Genomic DNA, 25884 nt, shown 5'->3' with positions numbered 1-25884 from the left:
GTTAGTATTTCTTGAATATCAATTTTATTTCACTGATCAGTTCATGTACAGTATGGCCTAAATCTGGTGGTTGCAATACCCTAGTATTTTTGTTAACATACTAGAGTATGTGGCAACCTCCAGATTTGAGCCATATCTATTCACTGCACATACCCAGATGATGCTACAAACCACAAAACTTTAAAGTTTCACTGAAATATTATATTGATTTAATACCTTTCTTTTAGTTAAAAGTTTGAGATTTTACACAGGGAGTCTATGATAAAGTCCGAGTAAAATGTAATCAATACCCAAGTGAAATTAGTATCATTCCACAATGTTTTGGACACGTTAAAATTATGAATATTTGCAAACACCCTGTACCCGGAAGTAATTGACTTGTAAACATGGCTGACCCTTCTACCGAATCTGAAACTAATGCCAAAATTGAATATATATGTCCTGCCACAGGTTAAATTACACTTACATTATAAAATGCATCTAAAAAACCGAAATAGTAACCCATTTGGCATCTGTTCGAAATTACATGATAATTTAGAGACAAGATCTTTGAACTATACTTCATAATTGCATGCATGACGCAGATTTGGACTTTCTACAGTTTCTAACTCTGGTGGCATATCCATTTGTTATATAATTCTCCAAGTATTTATTCTATTGGTAAATAATTATAGCAGGGAAGAAGTGATGAAATACGTGTTAAAAGTGTTACAAGCTGCTGAACTCTACACAGGGTATCTTGTTGTGTCTGTTGTCAGAGTTGCTTCCCCTTCTCTGGCTTTGTAGGTCTATTTCAGATCCACAGACATGCTGTGTATTTGCATGAATATGCAAATAAGTAAGTGAGGCTTACCAAAATGCATATAGATGTATGTAAAAAGTATAACTTGCGTACCGGTTGCAACAATGTATTATCGCAAATCCCTGTTTTGACACTCGTCATTGGCTTTCCTGTCATATTGTCTATGAATAAAGGTAAAGGTAAAATGTGATTCCTGCTTAAGGACATTGTTTAACAGAATTTTGATATCAGATATGGTGTCTTCAAATGAATTTATGTTAAAATTTCAGGTCCACTTGCAATTTGTGGGTTATCCAAAGTCCTTGAAACATTGAAATATTTCTTTCTCCTTTTAGCCTGTGATGAAAAGAAGAAAGATGGATTTGTCCGTGTGATTGTTGCAGTGAAAAATTTGAAAACATCCACGGATATTGTGAGGAAAGGCATTCTACCTAAAGCTATAAAGAAACCTTCTAATGCAAAGATAGAGATGTTGTTTGAAAATCAGTAAGTTATTTCATATGTTTATGAATAATATGTTTTTCTATCAAGGATATATATTAGATATAGCGGGCAATAAGAAGAAGATATAGAGAAATTACTAACATGTGTTTTCAAATACATTTGTATAGATACAGTTAAATGACAGATCAATTGTGTTTTTTAAAATTTTATAGATACATGGGTATAACTTTGATTAAGGAGTAACATATGCCTGTATAAATAGTAAGTAATTCATTAAATGAGAAATAAAGTTTATGTTTTTAGATACATGTGAGCCACGCTATGAGAAAACCAACATAGTGGCTTTGGGACCAGCATGGATCCTGATCAGACTGCGCATCCGCTCAGAGTGGTCAGAATGCATGCTGTTGGCTAACGGTTTCTCTAATTGCAATAGGCTTTGAAAGTGAACAGCATGGATCCTGACCAGACTGCGTGGATATGCAGGCTGGTCTGGATCCATGCTGGTCGCAAAGCCACTATGTTGGTTTTCTCATGGTGCAACTCAATTGTATTTTTTCAGAGGTTTCTGTTTAACTGTAAATGGAGAGAAAGGAGATATGAAAGGAAAGAATTATCAGTTAAAGATAAAGAAACTACCTAATGAAATTGACAGTGACAAAAGTTACCACGAGGTATGAGTTTTTAACAATTTACTCTAAAGTCATTAACCTTTAGCCTGCTGGCGGCAGTTGGTTTTGCCTTTACAACCAGTGTGGACCAAGATCAGCCTGTACATTCATGCAGTCTGATCATGGTCTGCACTGTTCGCTATTCATTCAGTAAATTTTCAGTGAACACCCCTTTGAATTAAAAGTGGTTCTGAAAAAAAATGAATGATGGACCAGTCTTTTTTAGAAATTTTGCACGGTAAAAGTTAATTTTGGCATAAACTTTTGTGGTGTTGACAGAAAACAATGATTTTTTGTGGATATAAATTTGTTGATTTCAGTATTTGAAGATTAAATGAATTGGAATTTTATTAGTACATTTGGATTTAGTTAGATGGACCGACACAATCAGAAGTAGTCTCCAATGCAAATGAGCTGTGCCACGGGAAAACCAACATAGTGTGTTTGCGACCAGCATGGATCCAGACCAGCCTGCGCATCCGCGCAGTCTGGTCAGGATCCATGCTGTTCACTTTTAAAGCCTATTGGAATAGGAGAAACTGTTAGCGAACAGCATGGATCCTGACCAGACTGCGCGGATGCGCAGGCTGGTCTGGATCCATGCTGGTCGCAAACCCACTATGTTGGTTTTCTCATGGCATGGCTTAAATTGCTGATTTCAAAGTAATGCTTTTTCATGTATTTAAGATTGTGGAGTTAAAAACAATGCATAATTAATATATAAAAGTTATTACAAAAAATGAAATATATCCCTTTGTGATAAAAAAGTAGGAGTGATTTTTACATAAATAAGTGAAAAATATCAAATACATTTTTCACTGATAAGAAACTGTAAAATATGTAAATTGTCAAAACATGTAATAAAAAGAAAAATTTGTTTGTTTAACATGTTAGATAAAAGTATCTTTCACTCATGAACACCACATTTTACATTTTCTCTCATGGCTATGTCACTCTTGAAAATACAATTCTAGGGCTGAGCGCGAAACTGTTGTATCTTGTTCTTTATTTATATACAGTTACAATAGTTTTGCGCTCAGCCCACGTGTCACTGTCATGTATTGCATCTGGTGTTCACTTGTGAAAGATATTTAAATCTTACACTGAAACAAATAAATATCCTCTAAATATTAAGTTTTTCCAGCACACATTGTGACATCATGATATTGTGTTGAATAAATTAATAAAATTGATAACAACATGAAATGGAAAGAAAATTAGATGGCTTTATATAATAAGTCATAACTATTTCTTTCTCTGTTTAAGATAAAATATCAATGATGCTGAAGAAAATGCTGAAACAGTAATTGTTGAAATTCTGCTCTTTTCAAATACAGGAAAGGAAAATTAATTATCATATCATTGGTAAATGCAGTTGGCACAGAATCAAACTGACTGAAAATAAGTACTGTAGAATTTGGCTTTGTTTCTTCCACTGGCATGTTTTGAAAGATAATGATATTCATGGTGTTAAGTTTTCAGCATTTTTGCCAATATGTCAGAGTAATAATTATTGAAGTGTTGTATAATTTTTTAAGAGAAAACTGCTGTAGATTCGAAATTTTAGCAGTCACTTTTTAGCTCACCTGAGCAATGCTCAGGTGAGTTTTTCTGATCGCTCGATGTCTGGCGTCCGTCGTCTGTCAACATTTAGCTTGTGTATGCGATAGAGGCTGTATTTTTCAATTAATCTTCATGAATATTGGTCAGAATGATAACCTTGATGAAATCTAGGCCGAGTTCGAAAATGAGTCATCTCGTTCAAAAACTAGGTCACTAGGTCAAATCAAAGAAAAACCTTGTGTATGCGATAGAGGCTGTATTTTTCAATTAATCTTCATGAATATTGGTCAGAATTATAACCTTGATGAAATCTAGGCCGAGTTTGAAAATGTGTCATCTCGGGTCAAAAACTAGGTCACTAGGTCAAATCAAAGAAAAACCTTGTGTATGCGATAGAGGCTGTATTTTTTAATTGATCTTCATGAATTTTGGTTAGAATGATTGCCTTGATAAAATCTAGGCCGAGTTCGAAAATGGGTCATCTCGGGTCAAAAACTAGGTCACTAGGTCAAATCAAAGAAAAACCTTGTGTATGCGATAGAAGCGGTATTTTTCAATTGATCTTCATGAATTTTGGTCAGAATGATTACCTTGATGAAATCTAGGCCGAGTTCGAAAATGGGTCATCTGGGGTCAAAAACTAGGTCACTAGGTCAAATCGAGGAAAAACCTTGTGTATGCGATAGAGGCTGTATTTTCAACTGATCTTCATGAAATTTAGCCAGAATGATTACCTTGATTAAATCTAGGCCGAGTTCGAAAAAGGGTCATCTGGGGTCAAAAACTAGGTCACTAGGTCAAATCAAAGAAAAACATTGTGTATGCAATAGAGGATGTAGTTTTCAATTGATATTCATGAAATTTGGTCAGAGTGATTGCCTTGATGAAATCTAGGTCGAGTTTGAATATGGGTTATCTGAGGTCAAAAACTAGGTCACTAGGTCAAATTAAAGAAAAATCTTGTGTATGCGATAGAGACTGTTTTTTTCAATTGATTTTTATGAAATTTGGTCAGGATGATTGCCTTAATGAAATCTAGGTCGAATTGGAATATGGGTCATCTGAGGTCAAAAACTAGGTCACTTGGTCAAATCAAAGAAAAAACTTGTGTATGTGATAGAGGCTGTATTTTTCAATTGTTCTTCATGAATTTTGGTCAGAATGATTGCCTTGATAAAATCTAGGTCGAGTTTGAACATGGGTCATCTAGGGTCAAAAACTAGGTCATATCTAAGAAAATGCTTGTTTTATCGCAAGAGACCAATTTTTTGGTCCAATCTTAATGAAAATTGGTCAGAATATTTGTTTCCATGAAATCACTAGGTCAAACATGTTTTACACTGTTATGATGTATTTCTTAGGTGAGCGACCTAGGGCCATCTTGGCCTTCTTGTTTTGTAGTTTCATTATATACAGCCTTATTGTCCCCTGTTCTCGACGATATATGACCATTTTGTGTTGATTCGCCATAAAACCCAACTCACTCACTCACTATTGTCCCCTGTTACACTGGAGGGGGACTTACAGTTTTCCCCATCTTTCCATACATCACACTTTTATTACAAACACATGTAGTAGGATTCTGCGATAACTTTACAAGTACAAGATATTTTTTCTTAAAACATGAAAACATGACAATTTAGAGAATATGTAAGTTCTTTTGTTTTGTTTTTTATAGCCAAAATGTGGTTGTTTCTCCAATATTAGAAACAGTTGAATTGTCATTGTTATTATCCAATTAACAATATCTAAACACTCAAAATTTGTATGGTTTTTCATAACCTAAAAAAATATTTTCCTGTTCCACACTTGTTTTCTACAGTACATATTTTATTTTCAGGAGTATTTTGTTTTTACATTTTACTTTACTTTTATCTCCATAGGTGGAGGATGACCGGGTTTTATTGTTTTTGTGCAAAAAACAGGACAAGTCCTGGTACCCAGAACTTGATAATGGACTTGAAACTGCTGAAGAGGAGGAAGAGGGGAACCAGTGATGTAGACTTGGATTGGACATTTGTATAAAAATATAATCTGTGATTTGGTTATGATCTGTATTTGTTATTACTTTTTAGGCACATTTTGCCCAGGAACTTATGTTAAGCTTACAGTACACAAATTTTCTACTTCTGCCCCAAAATATTTCATAGTTTACTGCATTCAAATATTTTTGATATGGAAAATTTCCCTCATCGATGTGGGTTCGAGCCTCACTGGGGGCGTTGAATTCTTTATGTGAGGAAGCCATCCAGCTGGCTTACGGAAGGTCGGTGGTTCTACCCAGTTGCCCGCTTGTGATGAAATAATGCACGGAGGGGCACCTGGAGTCTTCCTCCACCATTAAAGCTGGAAACTCGCCATATGACCTATCATGTGTCGGTGCGATGTTAAACCAACACAAAAAAAACCTCGGAAAATTTCCATTGCTTGTTGAAAATTTTGCAAAGATATGAAAAACAATGAAATGTTAAGATAATATTATTTTAGTGTATAAATTTCAAAGTATTGTCTAGTCTGTTTTCAGCAAGGTTGTCTCTGCTTAGCTTATTTCGCAGAGAGATCGTTTTAGTTTGTACTTGTAGTGAAAATTCACTTTTTCATGTAAGAAAAAATATATCCAGCACTTTTATATTTTTCTCAAAGAAACCATTTGAAAATATTTATTACCTTCCATTACATAACAAACTTGTTCATTTGAAATAATTCAGGAATACACAGTAGGTATAGTCATGAATGTACAGGTTTATTACTGATTACAGGGTTGCTGTTTCTGTTATATGTTTATATGCAGGGCCTCCCCAAATGAATGTTTTGGTTTGAAAATCAGTTTAGGTTGCAGAAATCTGTCATTTGAGGGCACTGTGAAATTAGCTTATGGAATTTCAAGTTGGATTGTTCTATACAGGTGCTCGTCTAAGCCTGAAATAATTAATGGAAGGGAACACTGGGTCTTCTCCTACCATTAAAAACAGAAAATTCAGGATATCAATTTATTTGTTTTCAGTGTGACAAGAACATAACAGTTTGTATTGATCCTTAAGTGGAAAATGAAGAAGTGAAGCACATAGATCATTCCTTCTTTTACCAAAATGATCCTTTTTCATTTGTAATAATTTTGTTGATTGTTTCCTTACATAATGACTGTCATATTGTACTTTACTACGTTAGTTGATCCTAGACTTTACCTATAAGTGCAATTTTAAAGGTTTTGTTATTTTTTTATGGTGCTTCTTACCATAATGTTTTTTATGGAACTTTTATGTTTCTTGTTTTTTTATACTTGTTTTCATATTCATTTCTGCCTAAATCACATCTTGTGTGTATCATCACAATCTCCAGATTGAATGTCAAATGAGCCGCACCATGAGAAAACCAACAGACTCACTGAACGTAGTGCATTTGCGACCAGCATGGATCCTGACCAGCCTGCGCATCTGCGCAGTCTGGTGAGGATCCATATTTCTAATCGCTATTGGGTTTGAAAGCGAACAGTATGGATCCTGGCCAGACTGCACAGATGTGCAGGCTAGGCTGAATCCAGGCTGGTCGCATATGCACTATGTTTGTTTTTTCATGGTGTGGCTCAAATAGTTTTTGGAAATTTAGCAGTTACAACTGTACTTTAATTTCGTAGTTACTGCTTTAAAGTAATAATGAAATGATTCTTTGGGTTGTGGAAAATATTTATATACACAAACACTTGCAAAGGTTTTAGAATTCTTTATTTATTGTGTTAATGACAAAATACAAATTTTAAGTAAAAGAAATTTAGATGAACTTTAAACCATTCCCCTGGCACTTAAGTAATACTGACGTTTTGATTTTTGATTCATGTTGGTTTTGAAAATTCTTATACTGTAGACATACCCTGCTTCTGAAAGGATTTTTAGCTCGACTATTCGAAGAATAGGGGAGCTATCCTACTCGCCCCGGCGTCGGCATGAGCGTGAGCATCACACAAATGTTGAAGTTTGCGTATCACCCCAAATATTTTCAAAGTCCATTGAGATATTGCTTTCATATTTTGCATACTTGTTTACCATCATGACCACTGTCTGTAAAAAGGAGGAGGCAACTCTATCAAGCATTTTGACTGAATTATAGCCCCTTTTCGACTTAAAATAAATGTTAAAGTTTGCGTACCACCCCAAATATTTTCAAAGTCCATTGAGATATTGCTTTCATATTTTGCATACTTGTTTAACATCATGACCCCAGTCTGTAAAAAGGAGGAGGCAACTCTATCAAGCATTTTGACTGAATTATGGCCCCTTTTAGACTTAGAATAAATGTTAAAGTTTGCGTACCACCCCAAATATTTTCAAAGTCTATTGAGATATTGCTTTCATATTTTGCATACTTGTTTACCATCATGACCCCAGTCTGTAAAAAGGAGGAGGCAACTCTATCAAGCATTTTGACTGAATTATGGCCCCTTTTAGACTTAGAATAAATGTTAAAGTTTGCGTACCACCCCAAATATTTGCAAAGTCTATTGAGATATTGCTTTCATATTTTGCATACTTGTTTACCATAATGACCCCTGTCTGTAAAAAGGAGGAGGCAACTCTATCAAGCATTTTGACTGAATTATGGCCCCTTTTTGACTTAGAATAAATGTTAAAGTTTGCGTACCACCCCAAATATTTTCAAAGTCCATTGAGATATTGCTTTTATATTTTGCATACTTGTTTACCATCATGACCCCAGTCTGTAAAAAGGAGGAGGCAACTCTATCAAGCATTTTGACTGAATTATGGCCCCTTTTCGACTTAGAATATGCTTATTGTAATGTTAAAGTTTTACTCATTGCTTATATTATACTATCAAGCACTGAGAATAGTCGAGCGCGCTGTCCACTGACAGCCGTTGTTTTGTTGATGCTTTTAAATCATTTTGGTTGATGCATATACATGTATATATCTTTTCAATTTGAACCTTCAGTTCAAAGGAACTTGCAATGTATGGTATGTATTTTCCTGTTTATTGTAAAAATGTTAGAAAAATGTGAACTGTATTTTACATTCTAACATGAGTTGATTTGTTTTCATATTAAACAAAGATGGCTGAAAACTGTGTGTTATTATTCAACAAGTCATTTTTCTGACGTCACAATTATCACGTCATAGCTTTAGACGGCATAGTGGGGCGTTGGAAAAGAAATTGACAGAAATCAGGCAAATATTTGATGGATACATAAATAATCCTTTATAAAGTGTCAGCATTTAAATAATGATATTATACTAACTGAGTCTCAGTACAGTAATATCATTTTACAATGACTTGCCTATATTTTCTCTGTCAGTATGGTTTTTTGGGGAGATTTATGTTGCTTTTTGAGGATGTAATTTTATCTCCTTTCCTTATGCCATATATTTCACTGTTGTAAAGGAAAAAATTGACTATAAGGAAGTTAATTGTGTTTAATATAATGCTATCTAAGCTGTAATTGTTTTTAATTAGAAAACTGAAACCAATGTTGAGGGGAAACGGCAAAGTGTAGCATTCAGTGTAAAAGCAATTTTACAAAACTTTGGTAATATTATGCTGGAAACTGTTGTTTTATGAGATATAATATTATTTCCTAAAGTTATGTTTTGTTGCTAGGAAGGATCTGTATCTAAAAACAGTTCTGATTTATGTCTTTTATCCATGACTTCTGATGTTGAAGGCCATTTATCAGTTATTAAGATATTGTAAAGCCTAATTTTTAGTAATGCATTTTATTACTTTTAGGTTGTTTTTAAGGTGATGATGCATGTATCGATGAAAATTTCTTTTTGATTTTTTTTTGCAAACAATAAATGAAAAGATGAGCTTATGTATTAAGTTATTAGCTAGAGAGAGTATTTATCTGTTTTAGGTTTTGATTACCTGGATCCTGGATTCAAGGTTATTGAATTTACAGACATGCCTAATTACCATAAATTGATAATAAAATAGTAACAAATAAATAAAGTTCCAGCATATGAAATAAAATTATTTGACAGCAATCATTAAGAAAATTAATGTTGGATCACTTTCTTATGCATTGAAACATAGGTTTTAAATAAAATGCTGATGTTTTCAATACAGTGTTAGTGTATACAAGTTTTTCATGTTGAACATGGTCTGTTTTTATTGCAGAATATTCACTTTATCATTTTATAATATTAATAAAGACTGTTCTTGATATAATTCAATACTTCTAGAACTTGGTTCTATCTACGCTTAATTATGTATTAAAACATTACGTTGACCTTTCTATTTCACATTTATTGAATGTGTTCTATACTCGCTGATTATTCTGCCACCTAATGTGTATTTGATATTGACAATTTATTTTTGTCAGACTACACTGTCTGGACATTCAGTTTTTTTTTCTTCTTTAATCTAAGAAATGAGCCACTTTTATAGAAAATTATTCAGATTCAAAGGGCTGTGAAAAATATTTACAATATTATTTTTTATTGTAGTAAGTGAATCATGTTCACGTTTATGTACAGGTGTTGTTGCTTACCGAAGGATCTGTATTGTGGTGTTTACCTCATATCTGTTTAATACTTTACTTTTGAATTTTTAAAGCTGTATACATTTTGTATTTGAAATCTTAGAAAGTATTATGAAATAAATGATAGAACTTAGATAATGCTTTTCTATTTTGTTTTGTGTAATGGTAAGAAACATATTTTACCAATGTGTTACAAGTGTAACAATTTGACTTGCAAATAACTTATATTGGTAAATTTCATACAAGTATTAAATGGCATCTGTATTGTACATTTATTGTATGCCAGGGCTAGCTGTCAGTAGTCAGTTTGCCCTAAAACAGACTTAAAATTTAGAAAGTGAAATTCTGACTGGCCCAGCAAACGTGTTGACTATGGACTAGTCATAGTGGGCAAACTATGAACCTGTGACTTAAATAAGTAGTCGTGCAATAATCTTGTATTACAATATGATAATAATCTCCTTGGTTCAGATATTTTTGATGATGTTTTACTTGATATAACATTAGTAAAAACCTAAAATGATCTGCTCCATTAAGCGTGTGAGATCTCGATTATGATATTTCTCAAACACAGATGTTCATGCAACATTTGTTACATCTTTAGTACAAATCTTTTGATACAGTAATAAAGTTTATTATATACATGTTATAGAAAAACCTTTCTTTTTAGTAAAATGACTTCCATTTGAGGGATGGGAAATCTTAATCTTGTAATCCGAATGTAAGGCACTGAAGATATGACCGCCGTTAAATGACCATGTCCATAAGATAGCTTTTATTGCAAAACATACGATTCTTAAATGCCCCTCTATAGCTCTTATTGCAAAACATACGATTCCTAAATGCCCCTCTATAGCTCTTATCGCAAAACATACGATTCCTAAATGCCCCTCTATAGATCTTATCGCAAAACATACGATTCTTAAATGCCCCTCCACAGCTCTTATCGCAAAACACGATTCCTAAATGCCCCTCTATAGATCTTATCGCAAAACATACGATTCCTAAATGCCCCTCTGTAGATCTTATCGCAAAACACGATTCCTAAATGCCCCTCTATAGATCTTCTCGCAAAACACACGATTCCTAAATGCCCCTCTATAGCTCTTATCGCAAAACATACGATTCTTAAATGCCCCTACACAGATCTTATCGCAAAACACGATTCCTAAATGCCCCTCTGTAGCTCTTATCGCAAAACATACGATTCTTAAATGCCCCTCTATAGCTCTTATTGCAAAACATACGATTCTTAAATGCCCCTCTATAGCTCTTATCGCAAAACATACGATTCTTAAATGCCCCTACACAGATCTTATCGCAAAACACGATTCCTAAATGCCCCTCTATAGCTCTTATCGCAAAACATACGATTCCTAAATGCCCCTCTATAGCTCTTATTGCAAAACATACGATTCTTAAATGCCCCTCTATAGATCTTATTACAAAACATACGATTCTTAAATGCCCCTCCACAGCTCTTATCGCAAAACATACGATTCTTAAATGCCCCTCCACAGCTCTTATCGCAAAACACGATTCCTACATGCCCCTCTATAGCTCTTATCGCAAAACATACGATTCCTAAATGCCCCTCTATAGCTCTTATCTCAAACCATACGATTCTTAAATGCCCCTCTATAGCTCTTATCGCAAAACATACGATTCTTAAATGCCCCTCTATAGCTCTTATTGCAAAACATACGATTCTTAAATGCCCCTCTTTAGCTCTTATTGCAAAACATACGGATTCTTAAATGCCCCTCTATAGCTCTTATCGCAAAACATACGATTCTTAAATGCCCCTCTATAGCTCTTATTGCAAAACATACGATTCTTAAATGCCCCTCTTTAGCTCTTATTGCAAAGCATACGGATTCTTAAATGTCCCTCTATAGCTCTTATCGCAAAACATAATTTTCCTAAATGCCCCTCTATAGCTCTTATCGCAAAACATACGATTCTTAAATGCCCCTCTATAGCTCTTATTGCAAAACATACGAGTCCTAAATGGCCCTCTATAGCTCTTATCTCAAAACATACGATCCCGAAATGCCCCTCTATAGCTCTTATCGCAAAACATACGCTTGTTAAATGCCCCTCCACAGCTCTTATCGCAAAACACGATTCTTAAATGCTCCTTTATAGCTCATATCGTAAAACATACGTTTCTTAAATGCCCCTCTATAGCCCTTATTGCAAAACACGATTCTTAATTGCCCCTCTATAGCTCTTATCGCAAAACATACGTTTCGTAAATGCCCCTCTAAAGCTCTTATCGCAAAACATACGATTCTTAAATGCCCCTCTATAGCTCTTATTGCAAAACATACGATTCCTAAATGCCCCTCTATAGCTCTTATTGCAAAACATACGATTCCTAAATGACCCTCTATAGCCCTTATTGCAAAAAATACGATTCCTAAATGCCCCTCTATAGCTCTTATTGCAAAACATACGATTCTTAAATGCCCCACTATAGCTCTTATCGCAAAACATACGCTTGTTAAATGCCCCTCCACAGCTCTTATCGCAAAACACGATTCTTAAATGCCCCTTTATAGCTCATATCGTAAAACATACGTTTCTTAAATGCCCCTCTATAGCCCTTATTGCAAAACACGATTTTTAATTGCCCCTCTATAGCTCTTATCGCAAAACATACGTTTCTTAAATGCCCCACTATAGCTCTTATTGCAAAACATACGATTCCTAAATGCCCCTCTATAGCTCTTATTGCAAAACACGATTCTTAATTGCCCCTCTATAGCTCTTATCGCAAAACATACGTTTCTTAAATGCCCCTCTAAAGCTCTTATCGCAAAACATACGATTCTTAAATGCCCCTCTATAGCTCTTATTGCAAAACATACGATTCCTAAATGCCCCTCTATAGCTCTTATTGCAAAACATACGATTCCTAAATGACCCTCTATAGCCCTTATTGCAAAAAATACGATTCCTAAATGCCCCTCTATAGCTCTTATCGCAAAACATACGATTCCTAAATGCCCCTCTATAGATCTTATCGCAAAACATACGATTCTTAAATGCCCCTCCACAGCTCTTATCGCAAAACACGATTCCTAAATGCCCCTCTATAGATCTTATCGCAAAACATACGATTCCTAAATGCCCCTCTGTAGATCTTATCGCAAAACACGATTCCTAAATGCCCCTCTATAGATCTTCTCGCAAAACACACGATTCCTAAATGCCCCTCTATAGCTCTTATCGCAAAACATACGATTCTTAAATGCCCCTACACAGATCTTATCGCAAAACACGATTCCTAAATGCCCCTCTATAGCTCTTATCGCAAAACATACGATTCCTAAATGCCCCTCTGTAGCTCTTATCGCAAAACATACGATTCTTAAATGCCCCTCTATAGCTCTTATTGCAAAACTACGATTCTTAAATGCCCTCTATAGCTCTTATCGCAAAACATACGATTCTTAAATGCCCCTACACAGATCTTATCGCAAAACACGATTCCTAAATGCCCTCTATAGCTCTTATCGCAAAACATACGATTCCTAAATGCCCTCTATAGCTCTTATTGCAAAACATACGATTCTTAAATGCCCCTCTATAGATCTTATTACAAAACATACGATTCTTAAATGCCCCTCCACAGCTCTTATCGCAAAACATACGATTCTTAAATGCCCCTCCACAGCTCTTATCGCAAAACACGATTCCTACATGCCCCTCTATAGCTCTTATCGCAAAACATACGATTCCTAAATGCCCCTCTGTAGCTCTTATCTCAAAACATACGATTCTTAAATGCCCCTCTATAGCTCTTATCGCAAAACATACGATTCTTAAATGCCCCTCTATAGCTCTTATTGCAAAACATACGATTCTTAAATGCCCCTCTTTAGCTCTTATTGCAAAACATACGGATTCTTAAATGCCCCTCTATAGCTCTTATCGCAAAACATACGATTCTTAAATGCCCCTCTATAGCTCTTATTGCAAAACATACGATTCTTAAATGCCCCTCTTTAGCTCTTATTGCAAAGCATACGGATTCTTAAATGTCCCTCTATAGCTCTTATCGCAAAACATAATTTTCCTAAATGCCCCTCTATAGCTCTTATCGCAAAACATACGATTCTTAAATGCCCCTCTATAGCTCTTATTGCAAAACATACGAGTCCTAAATGGCCCTCTATAGCTCTTATCTCAAAACATACGATCCCGAAATGCCCCTCTATAGCTCTTATCGCAAAACATACGCTTGTTAAATGCCCCTCCACAGCTCTTATCGCAAAACACGATTCTTAAATGCCCCTTTATAGCTCATATCGTAAAACATACGTTTCTTAAATGCCCCTCTATAGCCCTTATTGCAAAACACGATTCTTAATTGCCCCTCTATAGCTCTTATCGCAAAACATACGTTTCTTAAATGCCCCTCTAAAGCTCTTATCGCAAAACATACGATTCTTAAATGCCCCTCTATAGCTCTTATTGCAAAACATACGATTCCTAAATGCCCCTCTATAGCTCTTATTGCAAAACATACGATTCCTAAATGACCCTCTATAGCCCTTATTGCAAAAAATACGATTCCTAAATGCCCCTCTATAGCTCTTATTGCAAAACATACGATTCTTAAATGCCCCACTATAGCTCTTATCGCAAAACATACGCTTGTTAAATGCCCCTCCACAGCTCTTATCGCAAAACACGATTCTTAAATGCCCCTTTATAGCTCATATCGTAAAACATACGTTTCTTAAATGCCCCTCTATAGCCCTTATTGCAAAACACGATTCTTAATTGCCTCTCTATAGCTCTTATCGCAAAACATACGTTTCTTAAATGCCCCACTATAGCTCTTATTGCAAAACATACGATTCCTAAATGCCCCTCTATAGCTCTTATTGCATACGATTCTTAAATGCCCCTCTATAGCTCTTATCGCAAAACATACGATTCTAAAATGCCCCTCTATAGCTCTTATCGCAAAACATACGATTCTGAAATGCCCCTCTATAACTGCAGTGGTAATATCAGTTGGAATGCAAAACAAACATGTGCACTTTTCTAGGCTCTTCATCAAAATAAAGCACCTGTTTAGAGGTAGATTATTTCGATATCACACAAAGATCTAAAATATCAAACATCTAAAAGCATCATCACTGATAACCAGATAAGGTTTGTTCTTGCAACAGATAGCTAGATATTGGACTGGATCCTCCAATTACCATGAAATGTGTCAGAATTAATCCTGAGACTCAGTCTGGCACTGTTAATGAATGTACTCTAGGGTCATATTCTGTCTTTGTATGGAGAGAAATCAATAGAAATAAGACCCGCAAATTGTTTTCTTGAAAACAATTAAGAAAGTCATGACAAATTGTAGCATCTTCTCCAAAAGAGATTGATAAATTGCCTCGGAGAAAAAACAACACAACATTGGCTCTTGCATACACCGGAGAGTTCAAAACTTGACATTCAAAGCATTTCGCATGTTTTACCAGTGGCAGGCAGATAATAAATTGTTTTTCTACTTGTTATGTATTGTAACATCCACAGAAAAATGTAATTACAGAGAAAACGTAAAAATGGCAGACTGTAATGTAAAAAACCAGTTACATGTTTAACCACGCCCAATGAGCGCTTTCGAAAAAAAAAGGAAAATTCTACTTTCGAGAACCAGGACATTTTCGAGAACAAGGACATTTTGTAGAATTTCTACATAAAACTGGAAATGGAAAAATATAATTCAAACTTTAGAGCAAGTTGTAACAACCTGTTAATTATATAAAAAGACTAGGAACGGTGGGGTATATGCATTGAATCGATCTATTTAAATACAACTATTAATACTTACATAACAACTGAATATGAAAAGTATAATCTTATCACTGCAGGTCAAATACATAAAGTCAGCGCATACCGTATTACCGTAATATGTCACAAAAGCTTAAATTGATCTGTAAACACTACGCAGTTCAAGATGAAGATGTCCAGAAGGTGTCATAATAATTAATTTGTCAATCAAAAGTCACGTGCGTGTTGCCTATGGGTATCTCTTTCTCTCGTGCTTCATCATGCATCTAAAATGCACTAATTGTTTATCCACCAACCACATCACATGCAGAATATACTTTTCTTTCTGTCATTTTTTTAATTAAAAAATAATGCTTTTATTATTTTTTCTTGTTTTTCAATTCATGTCATTTTAAAGTATCCTCATGTATTTTGCGGTCCTATATATTTTCTGGAATGTATCTATATCAGTCGTGGTTGTTAATGAATTTATCTCTCATATTATAAATTTCGGAATGAATAAAGGTCTTCCAAATGTAGTATGTATTTGAAGTTCTATGTACATTCAGCAATCTGATTTTTCACAACCAGCATTTAGGATCAAGAAAAGTTTCATTCCGTATTTTCATCTTCGTCCGTATCAACCACATCTTTCAATGCTATTTGGCTAAGCCTTACATGCTGCTCTATTCCGAACCTACATTTACACCGTCCTTGCGACACGTAATAAATTCCAGTTTTATCTACTCGGAAACCTTGATCTGCACGGAAAATATGTCGGACATCGCCCGTCAGCGTAGTAATTGGGGAGTTATCACGCTTGCTTCTCAACGTTACGTGAATCTTTCCTTCAAACTTGGTCTCACATTTGAAATGACTCGTGTACTCGTCTTCTTTTAGCACCAGATCAGCTTTTGTTTTGACTTTTGGCGGAACGCTGATCTGATTATCGACAGACCAAACGAGTTCCTCTTCAAATGACTCTTCGTCTGCCTTTTTAACTGACATTTCGCCTTTGAAACCAGCGTTTGCTTCTATCACAGGATTTGGCGGGCACAATTTAATGTCAAGGCTAAATCCAATCGTGTAACATTTTTCCATAGAGATATTGCATGTTGATTTTGTTCTCCTTTCGGTCTTAAGGGTATAGACCTGCTGTTGGTCTGTATCGTTTGTAAAATGCGCGCTAAACAGCACGTGCGTTTTAGGCGTTGACTTCTTGATCGTGTCGTAATATTCCGTTTTCCCATGATGTATTCGCACGTGGTTCCAGTTTATATCTGTGGACAATATGTCGTCTGCATCTTTACGTTGGCTCTTGTCAAGCGGGAAGTCATTGACCCAAGTTCGAACCAACTCCTCCAGGTCTATCAATTCCTGCGACATGCTTCCGTTTGGTCCTGAAAAGACAGAAGAAATCGGTTTTATTAAATTATGAGCATCAGGAATGTCACATTTAACTCTACTGAAACTCACATTTTCGTTGACAACTGAAAAATCTGTAATGATCTTGGGGGACAGAATTTCGTGTTTGCGTCAATACATGAAATGAAATCCAAATGAACAAATAAGTTTCACATTCAATTTATTTTCTTCAATTTAAATCCACTATTTTAAGTGCTGGTGGAATGACCGATTTCGTAATGCCTTTTTTCCGCATTTGTTGTATGCAAATAATACTATCGAATTTACATACAATATCTTATCTTGAACTTTTGTTTATCAGCATGAAAATTTGTTGCTAGTGAAACACCTTTTTGAAACATTTCAACTGTAAGTCATATCATTCAGTTTCAAACAAGCAAGTCCGCAAAACTCGTGAGAGTAAACAACACGCGTATCCGTTACTTTGCTTAAAAAGTGGTAACCTTTCCACATTGTTCAAATCGATCAATCAAACTGATGTTGAATTTCGATTAGAACGCCTAAAGGGACATAGTAAATAAAACGTTTCAATTACATTTATGTAGCTTTTTCTTCATTTTCTGCTATTTAATTAATCATTTCTACATATAGTTAATGTCAGTGTCAGAAACGCCTTTGACCAGTTTACTTGATAGTACACCCACTGTCCTGCGTATGTGTACAAAAAAATGTTGCAAGGAATTAACGGAAGCGATTTTCACAAAGGTTTTATCTCATCTGTATCATAAAGAGTCACTCGCCAGGAAGTTGACTTGAAAAGAAAAAAAATAACAACACAAAAACATGCACAAATCGAAATGCAAAACAATGGTCATATATATGTAGGAAGCAAATCTGTGACAAAATGGTCTTCCACTTGCAAGCTCTTAGATATGCAGCCCGCCATTATCCATTGGGCTACAAAGTGTTTTTGCATGTCCATAATGTCGAAACACATAATGCAAAACAAAAAAGTGATACAAAATACCAAAAATTTAAAGGAGACAATTTATTTTTGAGGTTATTATTTTAGCTTCCCTTATAAAGTAACATACGTATCTGTTACAGAAAGCTCATTTTCTTCAAAACAAAGAGAGATATATTACGTTCCCCTCAGGAATACATTAGGAGGCCATACCATTTTTATTCAAATTTTAGCGAATTGTCTGAAAAGGAGAATTATTGCCCTGGCTTAATGGAATTTACTGACTCTTTCAACTTGTAATGACCTTTTCACATATTCTTAGATAGCATGACTCATTTAGGAATAATTTAGAGAATAGATACAATATTTTTTAACAGATATCATTATTTTAATAAAATTCAAATGTTAAGAAAACAAAATTGTCCAAGTTATACTGGTATTTTGACATACACAGCGCATTTAGAAAAAGTACATAAATATCTAAAACTGTTTACCTAGTTTTATTCAGCAGCCACAAATTATATTTGATACATTTTAGGTGTAAAAAATTGTTTGTTTCCGGTATCTCGACCAACCCTAAATTTTTAGCCCGACCCTAAATGTTTTTATGGCATTGGAGAATTTTTTTCTACTATTTAACAAAAAGTTGCAAAACTGCACTTTTTATGCTTTAAACATAGTGATGTTAGAAATCAACTTACTGATGCTCCAAAGGCATAATCCCCTTATTTGTATTCATTTTTGACACAAAAATAATTTCTGAAAAGTCTCTGAATAAAAAAAATCCAAAACAATTTTTCTTCCGACGTATCTGCCCTAATTGTTTTGGGCATGTTACCGGATGCAAGGATTTTTTAAACCTTATTGTTATTTGTATGATATGTAAAATCTAAATTCAAATGTTATCGCTCATATCAGTAGGTGACTATCAGACACATTCTTCGACAGTTGAGAGGGATATAGTCATTGACTTTTTTTGTGTATAGTTTACTGGTATTGTACTCGTATAATATTATTTTGACATGACTTTTAATTAAAGGTCACTTTTATTTTGTTACTGCATGAATTGATCAAACTTAAATCGCCTACTTATTCAAACTGACAAGAAACTTTTTCAATTAGTGTCAACGGACGTTTTCGTCTTAGTATTTTGACCTTGTAGTACCATGAACTTGAGCCGCACCATGAGAAAACCAACATAGTGCATTTGCGAACTGTTCGCTTTCAAACCCTATTGCAACTACAGATATCGTTAGCGAACAGTATGGATCCTGACCAGACCGCGCGGATGTGCAGTCTGATCTGGATCCATGCTGGTCGCAAATGCACTATGTTGGTTTTCTCATGGTGCGGCTCAATTATAACGACGCAGATATATTTTAGATTTTTCGATGGTGAAAAATGGAAACTTTTCTCTCCAGTTGGAAACGCTGGCCAAGTTAATTAGAAATACAGGCTTGTTTACCGACTTCGATTTGTATCTAACAACTGACAGACTATTTGCTTTGAAAATTGCTACAAACCCCAAGATAGCAATATATAATTTCAACGCAAGATAACCAGAACGTACGGGCTTTCCTTCGTTATCTTTATAATGTTTATTAACATTACAATTATACGTATACTGTAATACGGGCATTTAATAAGTTTTTTATTTTTATTTCAGTAACGCTATTATAAATCCCCAAACTCCTCTTGTCTTTGTTGACGGATCCCTGAAAGGAGTGGTCTCAGTAATATGTTGGTTCATTCTTGTACATGTATTTGTTATATAGCAATGAGTACATATTATGCTGTACTAATTGCAATGTACTCATTTGTTTGTTACGTATATCTAAAGCCCCATTTTCAACACTATTTAGGTTATATAACATTCAACCTAACCAGAATTTAGCCGGAGTCTGCACCAATACTAACCTGCAATTCACAACCTCAGCATTAACCGTATGTGGTGAACGGAAACTAGATGTCAAGGGGCCAAGAATCGGACGAAATTCGAGAATGGATACACAGACTGTCCCTTTAGTTCTCCCTTTGTTCAAATTTAAAAAAAGCTTAAAAATCTGATATTTACTATATGTCTTATTCATCAGTTCTCGTATCGGTTTACCGTTTTCACCGCTTAAAAGAAGTTTGAATGTTTTAATGATTAAGACATGTCGTATCATGTAAACCAGCCCACTAGCAGTTAAATATTTATGAAATGACCTTTACAATGAACAGCCAGAGTCCTCTGATTCAGCAATCATGCCGCCAAATGGGACACTTAAATCTGGGAATTTGGAAACTTTCTTTCAAGACTTCAATCATTTTACCACGATAATCATATTTGTTAACCTATGAATTCTTGATTGATAGAAAATGCACTTCTTTCAATGAAAGATGAAAATCAGTAGCTGCTTATGTATTTTCGATACAGCGGTAGATAAAAGACAATTTTATCCCCAGGTACTCCGATAAACCTGAAAATTCCTAAATGAACGACTGATAAGCGCACCTTGGCTTTCAACATTTGCCTGATCTATGTAAATAACGGTAAGTTATAAACGTTACTTGATAAACATGAATGATACCAACTAACACTTCGCAAAATACCTAAATTACTTTTTTTTTTCATTCAGTAGCATCATTATTAGAAAGTGGAGAGGTTCAGCAACCAAAATATCTGCACATCTTTAAGCATATTCACCGCTGTCTAGATTTAGAAAACCAAACTGTATACACTTACATATTTTCTAATTTTAATGTATGCATTTACTTTGTAATTTTAAATAACCTACATGTCAAACTTTACTGTCGACAGTCTTGACAAAAATTGAGTTTTTTTTTTATAATTAATATCTTGAGGAAAGTAATGCTTGCAACAATTAAGACACGTTTTAGATACTAGATGTATTTAATACAGACTCAAAACACTAAGTACATGATAATCTATTGTATACTTAAGAGGTGTATCTTAATGATCACTGCATATGTTGAACAGACAACGAAACTAAATAACGGTTTTTATATGAGTTCAGAATGAAATAATTTCTTAATTAGCTTATTTTTTTTTATACATGTGTATACCTTTGTTGTTTATGTCAAACCTTGATCATCGTATCATTAATTGCTAATAATGAAGAGCATGTGAAAACACTCGCCGTTCCTTGTACGAATTGATGAAATTAATATGTCTCATTTGCTATCGGATCTTTGACATAAACACGACATAAAACAGACAATTTCTGAGAGAGACGGTTGCCAGGTCCTGTGAATGATCAAGAACCAATAAAAATATCCTTTATTGCCGCATACCATTGTTGTAATATTTCTTTATGAATTCTTGTGCCGGTGCTAAAGTAGACGGAGTTGTGACGGTTGAATATCATTGCATAAAAGACTGGAACTACAGGTTCTCTACCAAAAAAAGAATAAGTCACAGTTAACCATGGAAATACTGTGCAAAACTAGTCAGAATATAATTTAATATACTTATTGTGACAAGCTGATACTGAAGATGATTTTATTCTTTTGTGGCCAGTAAATTAAATATACACAGAAAGCGTTTAAACTTTTCTCCTTGCGTATATTCTTTTTTTTTTTGTAAAATTTCTGGATTTCCCATGTCAAAAACCAATTGTATTGACTAACTGCGTTTTGCATATAAGAATAAAAAGTTCATCCTTTTTATGTGGCCCCGGTGTTTGATAGGTGCTAGAACCGAGAAAAAAACAGAGGGGTAAATCTCTTTAATATATATTTTCTTACGTTTTGACTCAATATTGACTCAAACATGAGGTACATATATAATACTGGGTATAAACTCAGTCCACTTTTCGACATCTGTGTATGTTAAACAGTGCAAAGTAACTTTCTAAATGACCATCATCTCTGCGTAAGGAAGCTGTAGTACATATGAGCCGCGCCATGGGAAAACCAACATAGTTGGTGTGCGACCAGCATGGATCCAGACCAGCCTGCGCATCCGCGCAGTCTGGTCAGGATCCATGCTGTTCGCTAACAGTTTCTCCAATTCCAATAGGCTTTAAAAGCGAACAGCATGGAGCCTGACCAGACTGCGCGGATGCGCAGGCTGGTCTGGATCCATGCTGGTCGCACACCCACTATGTTGGTTTTCCCATGGCACGGCTCATTATTTTTGCACCATTCTCATTTTGTGCTTGTCCTTGTTACCTCTATACAGGTTCTACTTTGAAAAATATATAGCTGTGACACTATTCCCACCCTCATTAGACACTTGGTATACTGTTGTAACATTGATTTCTCAGCATGGTGACTGTTTAATAATGTATCTCCAGCTAGCTACTGTACTCAACCGTAGGTTTTTTCATTTTATAACAATCTTCATCTATGTTAAATGTTTACGCGGAAAATGTATTATACCCCAAGGGTTGTCAATTTGTTTCACTAACAGCTTGTGTCTTTTTTGCGTTGTAATAACACTTTTTTCAGCTATAACTCAGAGAATATCTCATTTTTCACATATACTACATATATATTCACTACGTCCAACAAAAACAACCATTTAAAACGTTACAAAATCATTATGAAATAAGAACCGTTTTCATTTTTTTCCAATGCGATGGAAAGTAAACGATGTTTCTAGCTTTAACCTTAAAATCATATGATCGCACGTTTTACTCGGTTGAGTCACACCCGCAGGAATTTATTCAAATGACAATTAACCCTGCATTTTCAATGTTCACAGCGCGACAAAATATCGCCGTTAATAATTCATTACTATGAGCAGGATTCCCTAGCTAATTGTAGGACCAATTAAGTACGCATAGCAATAAATGATGAATAAATGTCATTGAATCATTCACAAATACTATAACAAGTTGCAGTCATACATGTACACAGTTACTGAAAGTATCAAAGGTTAATACTATACAAAATAAATCAGATAAAGAGGACATTTTTACTCATACTTTTACTGTTGACACTTGCATACACATTTTGTTGTCTGTACAATTAATGAAATTTGAAGTAGACATTAATACATCTTACTCATATTGTCATAGATACATAATAATTTGAATGACTGCTTCGTCGTACCTTATCTTAAATTAATTCATATTTGATAATACTCCTTAATAGGTTAAGTAGCTTAATTGACCATTAGTTATCAATTAAGTCTTGATCATCTGACCTTATAAACTTATTAAATACAGTGATGTAAAAATGTAGAAATATTAATCGTAACGAATGTATTATTAATATATAGTTAGTAACTGTGTATACAGAGGGTCGAGATCAAGTACAAAGTTCCTGTTGTACTCATCAACGCTTCTGTCTTTAGTTTTATACATGTGACTTATTCACCTTATTTCCGTGTATGGATGTTTAAACTATATTTGATATTTAGTTACAAACATATTTTATGTTGCAACCTGCGTAATTTTTGCAGTTTTGTGGGTTTGTTTTTTCAAAGTCATGTGTCCTACATCAGTACTATTTGTTTTATGCCGAACACATTTTGTTAACAGGTATTTTTCCATAGTAAATATATGTTTTTCCTTGCTTCAATCGAAAATAATACTACGGAATTTCCTTCACCATCTTCCAGACTGCCATTTTGCATAAATTAAACTAATACAAGTATAAGATACGCTGTAATTTCATGCTCGATCGATCTAATGATCAAAACCTTAAATTTCAAGTTTACGCAGATTTTATATCGATTAATTCATCAATAAACTTGTGTATCGAACTTTCTTAAGTCGTTCAATGTTAACTTTAGATTTATAATGTAAATACTGTCATGCTTGTTCAAGCTTCGCACATCTGAGTGGGCAAGATCTGATTTTGAAATATTTTGTAAATATTTTAAGCAACTATGTTTTTATTAGTTTTTTAAGTGACATGCAATGATAATTCAGATACCTTAATAACCCCCTAGATATATTGCAAATATCAAATATATGATAACAGTTGGAAAATAGAAATATGAAATTTTAGTAGACGCCCATTAAACGAATAAACAATTTCGTAATATCTATACCGATTAATAATTTTAGTGCAAAAAAGAAGCTCAATTTTACCTTTCAAACTTTGATGTATCCCTATTCAAGAAAGATTTCTACTATGTATATTCCAAACCACTAGACTAGTTTTTTCGCTTTACTCTGTACCAGTATTTTTCGTATCTGTATAGTGACTGCTGCCTCGCTCTCAATACGGATGCGCAGTGATACATGTGCGCATATACCAACTGATAAATAAACAGTATTATTTTCAATAAATAATACAAAAAATATCGATTTTGAAAATAAACCAAAACACGAATTGTCATAACTTATAATACGAGGTATAAAGCTGATGTGACAGGGCGATACGATATCATAATTTATTATTTTTATTTATCAAATTCCGTTAAAAATTCGGCTAGACAGTTTTATATATTGAATATGATATTTGTTCCATTTAATTTTTCACAGCAGATGTCAATTTTCTTATAGTAATATGATGATGATATATTTATGTCTATGTGCAATATGATGGAATATTATAATGTCGTTTTTAACAATGGCCGTCATTGTATCCTTAGATGTTACTTCAGCATGTTGCAATTAAATGCAATATAAGTAATTATGACTCCGACATCTGAGTAGAGTGCGAGCTTTGGCTGCAGGGAAACACAAGGAATGGTACGATTTATTACTACACATTCACTGTTGGGGGTGTTTGTTTGTTTGTTTGTTTATATGTAAGCATATTTATAGTCATCGGTAACCCATATCAGCGAATCCTCAAGAAGACTGCGGAAGAAAGTGAAAAATAAGAGAGGACGTCCAAATCTTAGAAGCTTCATCGGTTCTTCAACGCGTCTGTAGTAAATCACGCATACACGGTACTCAAATCCCGTTGTCCGTAATGTTTAATTGGGAGAGCAGCCGGATGCCAAACACAAGACCTCTGTTAACGTTATCACTGGATCATTGCTTCCGCACTTTGGTCTTATCCTTAATACAAATGTATAGCTTGTTGGCATTGAAACTACCACAAGAAGGAAAAAAGAATCGGAACAGTTTGAAAACCAACATTCAGGACTATGAAAGACTTTGACTATTTCCTCTTTCTTGAAATATTGCTTTTGTATTTTACGGAGTATTTCAAACGTCACATAGCTTTTTTGATCTGTTTTACAAACAAATGTGAAGAGACTTTTGAAACACATTTTCAGAAGGCTGTTCTTATTCTCATTCGATTTTATAATCCCTGCAACTTGTAACGGTAAAAGTCAAGGGAGGAAACAACTACATACAGATTGAAATCATTTCTTTCTTATTAATTCCCTGTTTACAAATGAGCCGTGCCATGGGAAAACCAACATAGTGGGTTTGCGACCAGCATGGATCCAGACCAGCCTGCGCATCCGCGCAGTCTGGTCAGGATCCATGCTGTTCGCTAACAGTTTCTCCAATTCAAATAGGCTTTAAAAGCGAACAGCATGGAGCCTGACCAGACTGCGCGGATGCGCAGGCTGGTCTGGATCCATGCTGGTCGCAAACCCACTATGTTGGTTTTCTCATGGCACGGCTCAAATGTACATTCCGTCAAGTAGAAAAAGTTTACAAGTAATATTTGATAAGTGTGTATGAAGTCTCATTTGATACCGTGTTTCTGGCGGCACACATGCTGCTAATTTTAATCTATTGAGATGGTATACTCAAGTGACAAACACTTATTTCAGACGCTGTGTGATAGAGAATGATACCGTTTAGGTTACAAAAACCTAATAATACACCAATCATTCAAAAAACATGATATCGTGTTAAATATAGATTTC

The 25884-nt window shown here is 34.7% G+C and overlaps 2 protein-coding genes across 2 annotated transcripts; one reads left to right on the top strand and one right to left on the bottom strand.

The window, feature by feature from the left end:
- The first annotated feature begins 362 nt into the window (after positions 1–362).
- On the top strand, positions 363–10108 carry LOC123524993 (uncharacterized). The gene is made up of 4 exons (XM_045303659.2): positions 363–450; positions 1138–1288; positions 1809–1920; positions 5364–10108. The coding sequence occupies exons 1-4, from the start codon at positions 387–389 to the stop codon at positions 5475–5477; spliced, it is 441 nt and encodes a 146-aa protein (XP_045159594.2). The 5' UTR covers positions 363–386; the 3' UTR covers positions 5478–10108.
- A 5667-nt stretch (positions 10109–15775) lies between these two features.
- On the bottom strand, positions 15776–24276 carry LOC123524994 (uncharacterized). Its single transcript, XM_045303660.2, has 2 exons — positions 24137–24276; positions 15776–17160 (listed from the first exon to the last, which is right to left on the bottom strand). The coding sequence occupies exon 2, from the start codon at positions 17144–17146 to the stop codon at positions 16373–16375; it is 774 nt and encodes a 257-aa protein (XP_045159595.2). The 5' UTR covers positions 17147–17160; positions 24137–24276; the 3' UTR covers positions 15776–16372.
- Positions 24277–25884: the final 1608 nt, after the last annotated feature.

The sequence above is a fragment of the Mercenaria mercenaria genome, chromosome 3, assembly GCF_021730395.1.
Source record: "Mercenaria mercenaria strain notata chromosome 3, MADL_Memer_1, whole genome shotgun sequence".
In the NCBI taxonomy this organism is placed as follows: domain Eukaryota; kingdom Metazoa; phylum Mollusca; class Bivalvia; order Venerida; family Veneridae; genus Mercenaria; species Mercenaria mercenaria.
This window is presented reverse-complemented; position numbering and strand designations above follow the sequence as displayed.

Bases quoted from the DNA above. Each gene is read 5' to 3' on its own strand.
- LOC123524993 (XM_045303659.2), top strand. From the start codon at position 387: ATGGCTGACCCTTCTACCGAATCTGAAACTAATGCCAAAATTGAATAT. The intron at 1,289-1,808 runs GTAAGTTATTTC...GTATTTTTTCAG, and splicing joins GAGATGTTGTTTGAAAATCA to AGGTTTCTGTTTAACTGTAA. The intron at 1,921-5,363 runs GTATGAGTTTTT...TTATCTCCATAG, and splicing joins GTGACAAAAGTTACCACGAG to GTGGAGGATGACCGGGTTTT.
- LOC123524994 (XM_045303660.2), bottom strand. From the start codon at position 17,146: ATGTCGCAGGAATTGATAGACCTGGAGGAGTTGGTTCGAACTTGGGTC.